Genomic DNA, 15,084 nt, shown 5'->3' with positions numbered 1-15,084 from the left:
GCAGAAGGGTTTCCAGGTACTAAGTAATGACGTCATACTCAAGGTGTTTTGTTCATTAAATCTACTGGAATCTTTTGTTGTGAAGAAAAATAAAGTAAGATGAATGGTTAGTCCAGTCAAGGCTCTCAAGCTCGTTTCTTTTCTCGAGTTGTAATACTGTCCTATCAGATCCACAGCAGCACTGATGAAAAATGCCGCTATCAGCAGAAGGCGAGGAAAGTCAAAATGCACCCTTTACGATTTTTTCAGGCCTTTGGGAGTATCTACAGGCCTGTAAATTTTTGTATACTAACTTATGACCCCGGGCTACATGCACACACAAATTCAGACCTCTGCATCAGTTGTTTCCTCTTTCCAAACATGTTTTCAATGTCCAAAAATGTTGCTACTGTAGGCACTAATTTCACCCCCTTCAAATGGTTTTAGGCAAAAATGTTAAGAGACCAGTTTTAGCTCTGCACGAGTTGGAGATGTGCAGCAATTTTCAATTTGTTAGGACAAATATATGCTGAGATATTCAAAACAACGTAAACTCCTAAAATTGAAGAAACGCAAAATGGAGGCAGCCGTTGCGTCGCCATGGGATGTTGTAAAAATAAATAATTGTGGTTTTGAAGTACCCTGATATAGGATAAACATTCATGAAAAAATTAATTTTTTGAAAAGGTCGAGCGGCAATTTTTCTTTTTTCTCGATCACATTGCATGGATTGACGCAGTAGTAGTATTTATTTTCGTCCTTTTTCATACATTTAACACTGTATTGCAATGCATCTGAAGTGGATATGTCATTTATACACAAATACAAAAGTAAAACAAACAAAAGTAATATAAAGGTTATTGGGCCAATCGACACGTAATCGTTTCAATCAAAAAGAATCGGGTTCTCTGCTTTAGCACTCATTTATTACGTTCATGGACGTTGCCATACTTAAACCAGAGTTGCCAGATCTTGTTTTCTTACACTAACTTACAATTCAAAAGAGCTATTCGCAATACACAATATAGAAGATTACTAGTACAAAATTATAATAACAATTACTTCTCTAACAAGTAAAAAAGGAAAAAAAACAATAATAATGTAAATTACATACACTAGGTTACTAATCATGCTTTACATTTTGCATGTTATCATTATTAACAACAAATTATAGTAAGAAATCCTTGCGCACACACACACACACATATATTTATATATATATATATATATATATATATATATATATATATATATATATATATATATATATATATATATATATATATATAATTTTAGAAAGAAATAATGATACTGATTTACTTAGATCATATAAAATTTTTAGGCAGTTAGCAGTTCATGTATTCCTCTACCGAGTAAAAGCAATGTTGTAATAAATTTTCTGGAGTTCTTTTTTAAATTTCGCAACGGAGTCCTGAGTCTTTATATCTTTGGAAAGTTTATTTTAAAGCATGATACCCGAGTGTTTACACCCTTTTTCATATAATACAGTTTTGTATTCTAAAATACAACAATTTTGCTTGTTTCTTGAATCGAAGTTATTCTGCTGTTTTACTCGCGTAAGGATACCCTCTAGGTGTCTCTTCACAAATATCGGTAAATTTAAGATATACAAACAGGGAACTGGAAGTATACGAAGTTTTTTAAATATTGGTTTGCAATGATGGGTTTGAATTGGTTTAATGAATTATTTGTGACATCATTTTGAATTCACATAAAGGAAGAATTAATTGTGGGGAACGCACAAAGAGTGAAAAAGTGGCTTGACTGGACCGAGACTCGGACCCGCGACCTCCGGCATACTGTGCCGATGCGTTAACTACCACGCCACGCAGTCCGCTTTCCAAAAAAGCCACTCACTCACTCTCTCACTTTCGGGGTCGGTGCTCTCCACTCAGACCACGTGGATTATACCACAGCCCGCTGCTGTGATTGGACATCCCTGTGTCCATATATTGAGCACTTATGACTGTTGTGACTTCATGTAGACATTAATGAAAGAGGAAACAACCGATTGTATTAACACAACATATCCTATATAGATGTGAATTCAATAACGCACAGAGTGAAAAAGTGACTGACTGATCCGGGACCTCCGACATACCGTGGTCTGAGTGGAGAGCACCGATCTCGAGAGTGAGTGGCTGTTTTGCGAGGCGGACTGGGTGGCGTAGTGGTTAACGCATTGGCATGGTATGCTGGTGGTCCCGGGTTGATATTTTGTAATTCTGTTCTAATTGATTCAAATCATTGGTTGAAGATATTTTGACAAAAGAAAACTTTGTGTTTTGGGGTGTAAATGGTTTCAAGATAACAGATACCCAATCTGTGTAGAGTTACTTCATATAAACCATGTCCGGGAAAGAAGTGTGTGAGTCTACCATTTGGTTGAAAATATTTCTTTTTGTAATGTTAAGTATGAATTCATATATTCTTCTGTTTCCCATTGTTGTTGCCATCCTATTATTACGGTTGCTCGCATTTGTTCGTCTTTCATCATCCAGTGCGTAACTGCTTTTCCTTTCATGTCCAAACTGGCCTGTAGGTGATGCCTACTACAGTAGTGAGTGCTGGTGTAGATGTTCTATAAGTGCCCGTAAATCTTAACAAAATGATGCGTTATGCTGCATCAATCATTTCTTGTTGCATTTTTTTGCTTAAATAGTGAGTGCTCTATAGCCCAATATTGAGCTGAAGATGATGTTATACGTTTTCATTGCCAACTTGGCATATGGAACCTATTTTAAGCTATCTTTATAGTTTTATGAACCACGCTTTTAGTTTTATTAATTATCATTTTCGTATGTGAGTTATAATTTCATCATTGGTTTACTATTTCTTCTCTCTCTCTCTGTTCTTAGGAACCATCCCGTCCTATTAGTGTAGCAAATTAAGAGTGGAGCAAAGTTAACTGACAAAAAACTATCACCTTTCTCTCATTAAATATGGTGCCTAATCGAATGTTTTACAACTACTACTTCTCTATTCTTTAATTTTCTTGCTTGTCTCCATCTGATAATTATCATAGTGAAAACGCTAATAGATTATATTGTGATCATGTTTCTGCTATGTTTTGATAAATTGTTAAGTATATATATATATATATATATATATATATATATATATATATATATATATATATATATATATATATATCTGTTTAGAAAAGAAAATTAACATTTGAGATTATATACAGGATGGTTAGAAACTGTGAACAAACTTCGGGGGAAGTGATTCCCGATACCGAAACTAGCAAAAAAGTCCTGTAGAACTATAGTCAGTGAGGGATAGTTTCAGCGATATCAGATGCCAAAAGCGTGGGAAAATGTAGTTCAGAGGGCTGTAGTTAAAAAACAACGCAACGTAGAGAGTATGGTTTAGAACATGAGACTCGAAGTCATACCTACTCGATTGAAAAATGTATGTTCAAACCTTAGCAAGTTGTCTGCTAGGGATCCCCCAAAGAAACATAGGGATTACTTGCCAGGTTATAGGGAATCATTAAGTTCCTTTGGGGAATACCTAGCACACATCTTGCGGAGGTTTGAAACATACATTTTTCAATCGAGCCCGTGTCATGTTCTATACCGCATTCTCTACGTTGCGTTGTTTTTGAATTACAGCCCTCTGAAGTTGATTTTTCCACGCTTTTGGCACCTTATATCGCCGAAACTATCCCTCACTGACCAAAGCTCCAGAGGATTTTTTTTCCGCTGGTTTCGTTGTCGGGAATCAGCTCCCGAAGTGTGTTCAAATAGTTTCTTACCATCCTGTATAATCTCGTGTTTAATTTTGTTTTCTGAAAGAAGCATTGCATAGGGTTTCCTCCTCCTCGAACGCAAATAGTTTCTTCTTTCTTTCCCTTCAACAAAATAGAAATAAAAATTTATTTAAATAATGGACTGCAGTATTTTCAGTTCAAACTTTCATGCTCTTCCAAAAATAAGCTACAGCAAGAAAATCAATTAGAATAAATTAAATCGTTTGTTGGTATAGAATTTTGACAAATTAGTGATTGAGTTTACCATTTTTGCGGATATTTATTGAAATCACGTAAATAATTACATAAACAATCATGTCATTAAAAGAAAGAAGAAAAATAAAAGGAAAGCGAGATTCTCTCTTGTACGATGATACATTTAAATAAACATATCATTTGAAATAATAATGACTGCATTTAAAGTCTCACTTACTGTTACCGTATTTAACTTCAGAAATTATATTTCATTAAAAATTGTATGATAAATGGAAACTAATATGTACCCTTAACAAACGAATTACGCATTTTGAAATTCTTAATTTGTAATTTCAATAACCTGTATTTAAGTGGCATGCTCATTTCACTGGTAAGTTAATATCAGTAATTTCTTTGCATTGTTCTTACAAACCAGTGCAGCTTGAACGAGATCCACTGAATAAATACTCTTGAACAAATTATTGCAACAGAGCGGCAAATTATTACTCACGCGGAAAACAAAAATTGTGAAAACTTTTATTCTAGATTATACTGGTCAATATTTATTCTAGATTATGCACACAAGAATGCTTCACGTAAATCATAATCAAACCAATTTTAAAGAACGTATACAAAACATACTATTACAATATTTATTGCACCTCTGTTACTCGAAATTTCTTCACATATTCTTATACTGTATGCTTAAACTAAACTCCACACGAAAATTATTGTTACATTTATATGAATTATATGGAAACATGATTCTACTTTTTTTTTTTTTTTTTTTTTTTTTCAAAATCTTTCCAAAAACTATATTTTAAACTAGCTTCTTTTGTATTTATATTTGTATATCAATGGAAAGAACATGGATGAATATGTTAAATATAGATAAAAATGTCACATTATTTAATACGGGAAGGAATATGTAACTAGTACCCTTGCAGAAACCATTAGTTAGTTTTCATTTTTTTTTGAATAGTCCCATCGACGATATATTTTTTATTTTGAATCGACGTTATTAATATATGGATATATGATGATATAATTAATACTATATATAAAAGAATATAATATTGTAATATGAATATATATATATAAGGAAAAGAGAAGAAATATATTTATATTAATGTAATTTTAATTTCATACGAGAGCTATTTAAAAGGTCAATATTTGGAAATACTTAATCCAGGGTTCTTTCCTTCACATTATTAATGTTACGGAATTCCCGTTCGAGCGACATATTATATAACGATACGATCATAATGATGTTATCAATGATCAGAGGCGCAATATCATAATGATGTAATAATATTATCAATCTGTACTTGTTTTATGAATATGATCAGAGGCGCAATAAGTGAGCAGGAATATATATTGAAAAAGAAAAGGTTTGTTCATTAGGTTGTCATGGATATATAGTAGGTTGTCAAGAAGGTATGATTGTTATGAAGATAGATAGTTAATCACACGAAGATACATTTATTCGACAAATATTTTGTGATGTAGTGGATACTTATATTCATCTTTCAGAATAAAAGAAGTGTAAGCTTCTAATATCTTATAAAAGTCTTGCTGCTAATATTATTTAATAATAATAATATTATAGATATATAGATATTCTCGTTACACATTATAAATTTCAAATATATATATATTTCTTTTTCAATATGAGGTTTGAGGTTTAAAACTTACGTAGGAATTAGCGTGCATAGTTTTAGTATTTCCAAATGATTTTTCATTTAATTTCATCTTTATTAATTTTATAATCATTTATCCTTTTTCTAATAATGAAAAATACTACTATATGTAATTATATATAACTTAAAAGCAAGGAAAACTTGTAACCAAGAAAGAAGATGGAAGAAGTATCAGCTTCAGAAAGACTAAAGAACAAGTTTCAAAAAGAAAACTGGATATGAAGATCAGAGCCGACCCTAGACAATTTGCCACCCCGGCATCATGTACAATGACATCAATTGCCAGCCATCCTTTCTGGAGAAAGAACAAATCGTAAAAGCCACGTTTTTAAGTGCACTACCCTATAATGAATAACGAAGGGGAGAAGAGCACGCCCTCAGAAAAGCTAAATACTACAAATACAATTTCGTTGCATGTTTTTTTTCTTCCTTGTAAATAATAATCCATTATGTTGGTGAAAGATAAAGCAAACACACCTGCAGAGGAAAGATGGTAAACCTTTCTATGGAATTCAATATTGAACTTAACTCTTAACATATCAGTTTGCAATTCCAGTGCAACTAACTCTTTTATCTTTATTTCTTGACATTCCTTCTACATCTGTTAGAAAATATTAAAAAATAAAACTTGTTTATGATAAGGAACTTGTATGTGACAAAGATAGACTAGTTTTCATATCAAAATTGTGATAACTAACCAAATGGAGCAAGTGTTTGCTACTGTTCGAGAATTGAGTTCTTGTATTTGACAATAATCAAACAATTCATGCTGGGATTGGTTTGACTATTTGCTTTAGCACTGTTCATGTGACTTTAAACTAAAGCGCCCTAAACATTTATGAATGCAGTATTTAAGGACAGCTTAATCAATTTAACTACCATAATTATGAAGTATGTTTCCAACAAGAAATATTTATTTTAAATAATATACTTATAACAGATTTGGCGCCCCTCGAAATTGGCCGCCCTGTGGAAATGCACGTGTTGCACATATAGTAGAGCCGGCCCTGGTGAAGATATTCCTAAGTATGTAACATTAACTACTTATATCAATTACAACCAAAAATCAAATATTCAGCTAGTAATATAAAGACTAATACTTACATATATTTTACAGAGGTTATATATAATCATTAAGAATCTTATGCAATTCATGTCACTGAGCAAATAATAATTTCGACATACTTCTAGGTACTACTTATAGGACATTTAATTAATTGATAATCAGTAAAACAACAAGGGTTATAAGAAAAAAAAGTTAACTTCCGTTAAGCCATCATGAGAGAACCATGTGAGATGTAGGAACATGTACAACTCAAATTGTTCATTAGACATCGCTCATCGCCCATAATCATTGTGAAGTAACGAATGTGAAAACAATGTTCCGAACATAGCTCCAGCTTTATCCGATGCTCTCAAAAATCCGTGAAGTTTGGTTTCAAAATTGAAACACTTCATACTACAAGATTTCTTAACATAAAAAGGATCAAATGTTCTAATATTTCAGAATTTGAAGTTTCTTTAAAAAAGTAAAACAAAGAATAAAAAACAAATTTAAAAAAAATAATCTTCATACGATCTAAATATTTGTGTCTGGTATTATACATTTAAGAAAGTTTTGAAGGCAAGTTGTCTTAATTTTGATTATTACTATTTTCAAGAATTATAGCGTAACTTTGATTTGAATAGAAAGCAATTTAACCAAGAGATATTACTGTAAGTTAATATTTATTTATTGATTGATAATAACACTTTACCTTCCATGCTTCTCTTCACCCTCTTCCTTTGTGCAGACTCTGTAAATAATTAGAATTATTTTGAGGTGTGATATCATTAAAGATGTATGCATTAGATTTCTTCCAATCTGTAATATAGCAAACTTGTGATAATCATACCACTTATAATATATATTTTTTTCGTATTCAAAACATAATTAACTCAAAACTTTCTAACAATTAGAGAGCTACAACCAAATAGATATCTACATTCGACTGTTTGATACGTTGACAGCGCATTGGCTCTCGACGACATTGTTTCTGATTTCCAAGATATTTCGTTATTTGCTGTCTTTTAACTATTTGTAGCTACTTAACCATCTGTATGGTAACATATAGTCAGTATTTATTTGCTAAAACTAAATCGACAACTTAACTCCTCAACAGTATTAGCAAGATGGTTAGTAGACAGAGTTTGGAACACCGAAATTTTGTCTTACTTCATGATGCTAGATTAATTCTGCCCTGTTTTCCCAACTCTGTCCACTAAGCATTTTGATACATATTGCTATGAGCATATGTTATCAATCTAGTACTGGCGAATTAAATGTCTTATTAGAGATTATAGAACTTAAATCTGATTCAAGATACCTGACAATTGAACACGAGCAGAATTTGTTCAAATGTAATTAGGTTGAATAACAAAGATAAATATTGTGGAGCTTACTGGTGGTTATACATGATTGAGATAGATGAAGTAGTAGCTATAGTTTGTGCAAGTACGTTAGGAGTAGACTGATTATGCAAACAGTAATTGATTATAGTTTGAGAGACATTTTATATTATATTCACAAGTATTGATGATTGAATTTCGGCATACATCAATGAGGAGCAACTCTCCACCTTAACACATAACGATTCTATTTGTGTGTGATTGCAATAAGAACTATGTTAACTGCAGAAAGGTTTCGAAGAAACTTTGCTATACAAGATCTATGCACTAGGCTCAATATGAATATATCAAGTACTTAAAAACTTCATAAACATATACGTAAGAAACATATATGTTATATATGATCGATTGATTATGTTTTACGGGAATGTCAACAACGAGGTTTAAGAAAACTAATAATAAAAAAACGGAACAGAGGTCATGAAAAATCTAAGAGTAAATAATAAAGTAGAACATTTATAAGAAAAATAACTATATTATTATTATTATTAATAATAATAAAAATTTTAGAAACGTGCAGTGCCAGATTTACGTATAAGCTAAACAACCTATAGTTTAGGGCCCCACTCGCTTGGGGGTCAAAAAAATTAAAGGAAAAAACTGATTGTAATGTAATTTCCACATAACATGGAAAAGCAAATAAGATGAAACACACATGTATCAATGGTGTTTCGTATCGTTATGTACTAGGCTTTTATAAAGCAAGTAATAGGACAATAATAATTTTATAGCCTCACATGTAATGAGGTCTCTGTTATCCAGCTCCGCTTAGAATGGAGGCCCCGTTTCCCAGCCCTGCTTGTAATGGGCCCTTGTTTCCACTTAGATATCCATTAGGTCTATAAATTAGCATATAGCACGCATTCAAACCTAAAAAACGGCGACATTTTGTCGCTGAAACAGAAAGTTTGAAATATAAAGGGCCCTTTTCAATAGCTTAGGCCCGATCAAACCTAAATCCAGCACTGGATACGAAGGGATATATATCGGATTGAAATTCTGTGAAAGCGATAAACATTATTTATTTCAAATCATGGACAGTCAATTCTCAGTATCAGGTCCATGTTAAAATCATATTTTAATTTCCATCTCTCTCAGTGCAACTTATAATTCATTTACACATTCAGACATGAATGAATTTCTATTTTATGTTGACTCCTTTGTTTTATGTATTTTTTCATGAATAAACATACAGTGTCCACATTCCTAAAGATGACCATATCTAGCGTCAATCTAGATGCTTCACATTTCATCAGCCTGCTGTCAATTCATTGAACTTGGAACTCAAATACGGTACAATTATTAGCTACTAATTATATTAGAAATACATTTAATATTAGAAACTACATTTAAGGACAAACATTTAGTCCTTCTCAATTTTATCTGTTAAAATTAAGTAGTGATATTTTACCTTTTTTCGGTATCATTATTCGGGCCTTAACGTAGTTAACTCCCTGGCCCTTTAGGGAATGGCTAATACTGTTGTAATCTTTGTCTGTAAAGAGAAACATTCATATTACAGTTAACTTTATTTCTAATAGTGAAGATTGTTTGTTGAAATTTGCAATGTATTTTCACAAACTTTAGCTCTGAAGCGAAAATTAATTGAGATTAATTTTATCACTCCCATTAGATTGTTAGTCTCGTTTGCTTTGAAAAAATATTTGCAGTTAAAAAAATAATTTGCTTGAAGACTTTATCCAAACAAATTGATTCTCACTTATTAATTGCACCTAAAATGAACTTGTTTTTATTAAAGATAGTATGTTTATCGCTCCTAGTATAAAAACAATAAATGGACGCAATTCAAAACAAATGAAGCATTACACGAATGTAAAAAAAAAAAAATAAAATAAAATAAAAAATAAAAAGAAAAAAACAACCAATTAGATGTGGTGTTAGTCCTATCCAAAATGTAAAATAAAATTCACTTCAAAAGTAATAAAAAAATAAAGGAAAAAAGTAACTGATAAACAAATTTCTTCTTTAACAATTAAATTAAGATCTTTCTTTAAAAAGTGAATATCCTAACTATACCTGTAAAACTACATGAGCTGACGTCAATTATTGAGCAATTCCTGTAGGGCTACAATGATTAAATTTGGCATGATTGTAGCTTTCCGGGACTAACCGACAAAAGGGAATATTTTTAATTTTGAGGGGGTATAAAGATTGGATGAAGAATTTCCCCATGTTATTTAAATGGGCTTTTTTTTTTTTTTTTAACCTATAATCTCATGTTTTAGGTACTGAGGATTGGAATAAAAACTTAAAATTCGGTATGCTTGTATGTTTTCCTTAGCGTTACCTAAGTGAATCATCAGAAATAAAAATTTCCAACCATAGAGTGGTTTTATGGGGAACTGAAAAATCTTTCCCATGTTATTTATATGTGACGTCTTCTACACCCCATAATGTTTAGGCACTTTCGGCATGGTTAGAATGATGAAATTTGGCATGATTATAGCATTCCAGGACTATCCGACAGGAAAATTGCCAAAAGTGAATATTTTTCATTTTTTAGGAGTCTAAAGGGGGATGAAGAAATTCCCATGTTACTTAAATGGGCGTTTTCTTGGGATACAAAATCTTATCTTTTAGATAGTTGAAATAGGAAAAGAAACTATAGAATTGTGGGTACAAGAGATGCGAGACCGTAGGCCGAGCGAAGACAGAGTGTGAGGGGCGAAGCTCCCGGATGACCAGATTCAGGAAATATGAAGAGAAAGTTCACGAAATTCACGGTTTATGCAGAGGCCGATAGATAAGAAATGCGAGGTCGTAGACCGAGCAAACTGGGGGTCTGGAGGCAGAGCTAGTCGTATCTTTATATATATATATATATATATATATATATATATATATATATATATATATAAACATATTGAATAACCTCTAAGGCAACGTAGGCATGGACCATGGAGAGATGCAACCGATAAAATGCTTGATAGCCAGCTACAATTTAACACCACATGCTGCATCTAATTGCACTATCACATTTAAATAATCTGAATGCAGACAATCTTCCACGCTACCCATGACGAATCGAGAAAGCGTTTAATACAAATAATTTGTACTATTTATCGCAGATTTATTCTGCAATTAAACGAGGCAGCTTCCGATTGAAAAAAAAAAAAAAAACGTTAGTGAAACTTCTAGCTGATTACAGCGTCATCTATCACGACTCGACACAAATGTTTCGAATAACATTTACTTATTTTCCTCGTATAATCTGAATCTGCAATAAAAAATGTGGTTCTCCATTTAATTTTTTAAAAGTGTTCTCCGCCTTGCCCCCAGGGGACTACGGAGGGCCAATTTTATCACAGGTGAATTTCTCCGTCCAAAACATTAACTTCATTTTTATCGTCCGATGCTTATTTCTCAAGATATTTTGCAATCTCAAGTTTGAAAACTTACTCTTTACATATTTCTATCTGGTGCAGCAGTCAAAAATAAGGAACTGGGTAGAATAAATTACTGTGAGCAACGTCTTCGGCGTTGGTCTTGTAAATTCCCTAACCAGTTGAAATGCCTGTTCTTGTCTAAACTTGGGCATAAATGTCATCGGGAAGGTCACCTAACAGGTTAGGGATCCGGAAAACTATGAAATTAACAGTAGTCTCGGCCATTATAGACATTTTATTTTTCATCCCTTCTCTCCCTGTTCCGATAGGCGTGAATTTGGACTTTAACGATTTCAAGAGTGTCACTATTCATCTCAGCGACCCGAAAAGCTATAGGCTTGACGCTAATGTTCATCTTTTTTCATTTTCCACGTTCTTCCATATTCATACTCCCTTAGGGGCGCTAATAATTTCTTATCAGGTATGATGTATTTCCCACGCTAGAGTTACATAAATGTTGACCGTAAACCTCATTCCGTATAGGTTTGCATCAACGCAAAGCTAAATGTGGACGATCCGCTCGTGAGAGTAATACTCCCAAGTACGTTTTCTTCGCGCACTACTTTAGCCAACTCTTTCAAGTTGGTCACAATTTATGTCATGAAGTCAAGGTGGAACAAAACGAGCTCTGCGGGTCTTCTAACCCGTTCCTCCTCCTCTTCCTCCTCCTCCTATTATTATTATTATTATTATTATTATTATTATTATTATTCCTACTATACTATTACTACTACTACTACTTATCTGCACAAAAGTAAGTAAATCACTTTTTTAGTATTATTTTCATCTTATTTTAATGGAAAAAATTATGAAAAAAATGAAAAAAAAATGAAAAACTTTCCTTGGACCGGGTTTGAACCCACGCCAAAAGCGATTTTCGTTGTTTGCCCGTTGCGCTAGCACGCTCGGTCACGACGAACAACAGAACCAAGTGTTTGATTTCTGCTATATGTAGGCTACGTGGCAAGAAACGGATAACGCCAACCAATTTGAACCATGTATTTAGTGCCTACTTCCGAGAGTATTACTCTCCCGAGATAGTCATAAATGTGGGTTTTAGTTTGTGAGATTTAATATCACCACAGATTAGATATCACATACTAATTTTTGCGATATGTTGCCAGTGTTGTAAATTTTGCGTTTTGGAATTATCTATGCTTTGTATTTTTTTCACTGATTGATCACCAAAAGTTCTTAACTCATAGTTTGTATTGTATTGGAATCCGCAAATTTTTGCTAAAACTGATTCGGAATCAGGTGCCATAGGGTGGCGTAAAGAACTGAAAATAATTGTGTGAAATTCGCATTTTTTAAGAATTTAGTTAAAATTCTTGCTAACAACTTGAAACAAGTATTGCAAATAAAAGAATGGATTGATCAGATTTCCACGAAATCTTGCCTTTTACATATATGAGTTCTAAGGATAACTAACGATAACTCAGAAACAAAGTCATCTTAACCAAAATAAATAGAATTAAAAAAAAACAGTGAACTAGTAATCAGGGGAGAGTTGAATTGTAAAATGCAGTGTTAAACACATATGTGATAAAATCTTTTGATTGTCGATTGAAATTTTCAGAGATAGCCTAATTCCATTCAGAACACTGACATGGTAACCTTGCAGCATTGTTTTGTGTTTTGCAGGACAAATAGTCGAGAACAAAATCTCGGAAACTCGATAAAAGAATTATAGGATTATAATATATATATATATATATATATATATATATATATATATATATATATATATATATAGATATATATATATATATATATATATAATATAATACTTACTATTGTGTTCTTGAGTTTCCACCGATCGCACAAACCTTCGATGAATTTTATTTCCTGAAAGTATTAGGTGACTATTAGTATTGTTACAATTTGTAATAATTAAAATATTCATTACAGAAAATTAGGTTTCTACCATAAAAGTCCGTACACAATAATTATAAGAGTACCGTGTTGTTGTGAAAACGGAGAGAAAAGGAAAGCTACTCAAATGCAACTAGGAATTTCTTCAAGTCAAGAACGAAGAATTACAGGTATGTTCCTTATTGACCCAGCTGAACATACAATAGTATGTATACTGTTTGGCATAAAGATTGAAAGAGTTACGTTCTAGGTAATCAAGCGTTTCAACGCAAATTGTATGATTTACTACCTCCCCCTCCCAAAAAGGAAATTAAATATCGTTAACATTAGCAATGAGCATGAGTCGAGCCAAAACGTGACTCGAGTTTCGAGTCGAGTCAAAGGTAATTTTCTCAAGTCGAGTTCCGAGCCGAGTCACTATTTTTGAGGTCGAGTTTTGTGTCAAAATCGAGTTTGATAAATGGCTCGCTCGTTCAGAACGTTTTAACTCGATTTGAAATCATAGCTTGATTAGACTGGAAAGCGAAAACCATGACAAATGTAAGCTGTGATGTGGAATGCTTTTAGTGTTGCTCACGAGAGAGGACACTACTCGCATCTCGTCTCGTCTCATAACTACACAGCAATAGATTTTTATAACGAGACAGCCTCTGACGAGACAGCTGAGACTTGCATGGTCGAATTTTGAGGCCAAGCAGAAGCCCAACTTGGTAGTGATGTCAACCGGCTCGACTCGGTTCAACTTAGCGAACAGCTAGACCCATCTCGGTTGGGATGAGCTATCGACTTGGCTCAAGCGAGCCGATGGCTTGAACCGGCTCGTTTGGGATAAGCCACCGACTCGGCTCAAGAGAGCCATCGGCTTGAACGGGCTCCGTTGGGGTGAGCCCTCAGCTCGGTTCGGTTCCGCTCGGGTGAGCCATCGGCTCGTGCCGGCTCGGTTGGGTGAGGTGTTGGCTCGGCTGATTTCTCGGTTCATCTCGAAAGTCAGAGGTCTGAGTCGAGCAGCTCGAGCCGTTAACAACCCTAAACCCGGGCCAAGCAGTTTTGAACATGTTTGACAGGCGCCTTATAAATTTTAACAATTTTTGGCTCGAGCCCGAATACTTGTTTTTTCTGGAGCTCAAATCCAGAACCTCGTGAACGACGTCCTTGTTTCCTGAAGACTTCTAGACGAACGAGATAGGCAGTCAACTAGTTCTTAGTATTCAGATATAAATCGCCTATCTTGCATGTTATATACGGTGTTGTTGTTATAATAATAATAATAAGAAGAAGAAATTGTAGTATCATTGATAATTATATTGTCTATGTATGATACTTGAAGATAGTACTTCAAATTACACATAGGATTTAGCTCGTTTTGGCTCAATTCGACTCGAAACTCGAACCGAGTTCTCGAGACGAGCTGAAAGATATCTGTTTCGAGCCGAGTTGAGTTTCAAAGAAAACTCGCTCGTGCCCATCCCTAGTTAACATGCTACCATAAATCCAGTCCCGTAGCTAGGGAGGAGTTAGAGCGGGTTTTGTGGGGAATTTTAAAAATGAAGCAAAACTAAATATGACATCCATGCAAATTTATTTACCAAGTTAAACTCATATTAGTGCATTTTACTCATTTCAGCATAAGATGACATGCTTTTTTGATAGTCACACCAAATATCTGATATTGGCCTTTTCTTTTAAGAATTCCGAACTCCAA

General features: G+C 33.4%; 1 protein-coding gene across 4 annotated transcripts in view; it reads right to left on the bottom strand.

Annotated features, from left to right (window-relative positions):
• The window catches only part of LOC145662973 (uncharacterized), a 151,524-nt gene that overhangs the window by 29,978 nt on the left and 106,462 nt on the right, over window positions 1–15,084 (bottom strand). For all 4 annotated transcript variants that reach the window (XM_081729054.1, XM_081729056.1, XM_081729057.1 and 1 more), the window contains 3 exons: window positions 13,302–13,355; window positions 9,512–9,595; window positions 7,410–7,448 (listed from right to left, as the gene is read on the bottom strand). In XM_081729054.1, the coding sequence (XP_081585180.1) occupies window positions 7,410–7,448; window positions 9,512–9,595; window positions 13,302–13,355 (177 nt within the window). The remainder of the gene's footprint in view (window positions 1–7,409; window positions 7,449–9,511; window positions 9,596–13,301; window positions 13,356–15,084) is intronic.

This window comes from Thermobia domestica, chromosome 10 (genome assembly GCF_964235325.1).
Source record: "Thermobia domestica chromosome 10, izTheDome1.hap1.1, whole genome shotgun sequence".
Lineage (NCBI taxonomy): Eukaryota > Metazoa > Arthropoda > Insecta > Zygentoma > Lepismatidae > Thermobia > Thermobia domestica.
The sequence above is the reverse complement of the archived record's forward strand: the minus strand, read 5'-3'. Positions and strand labels throughout refer to the sequence as shown.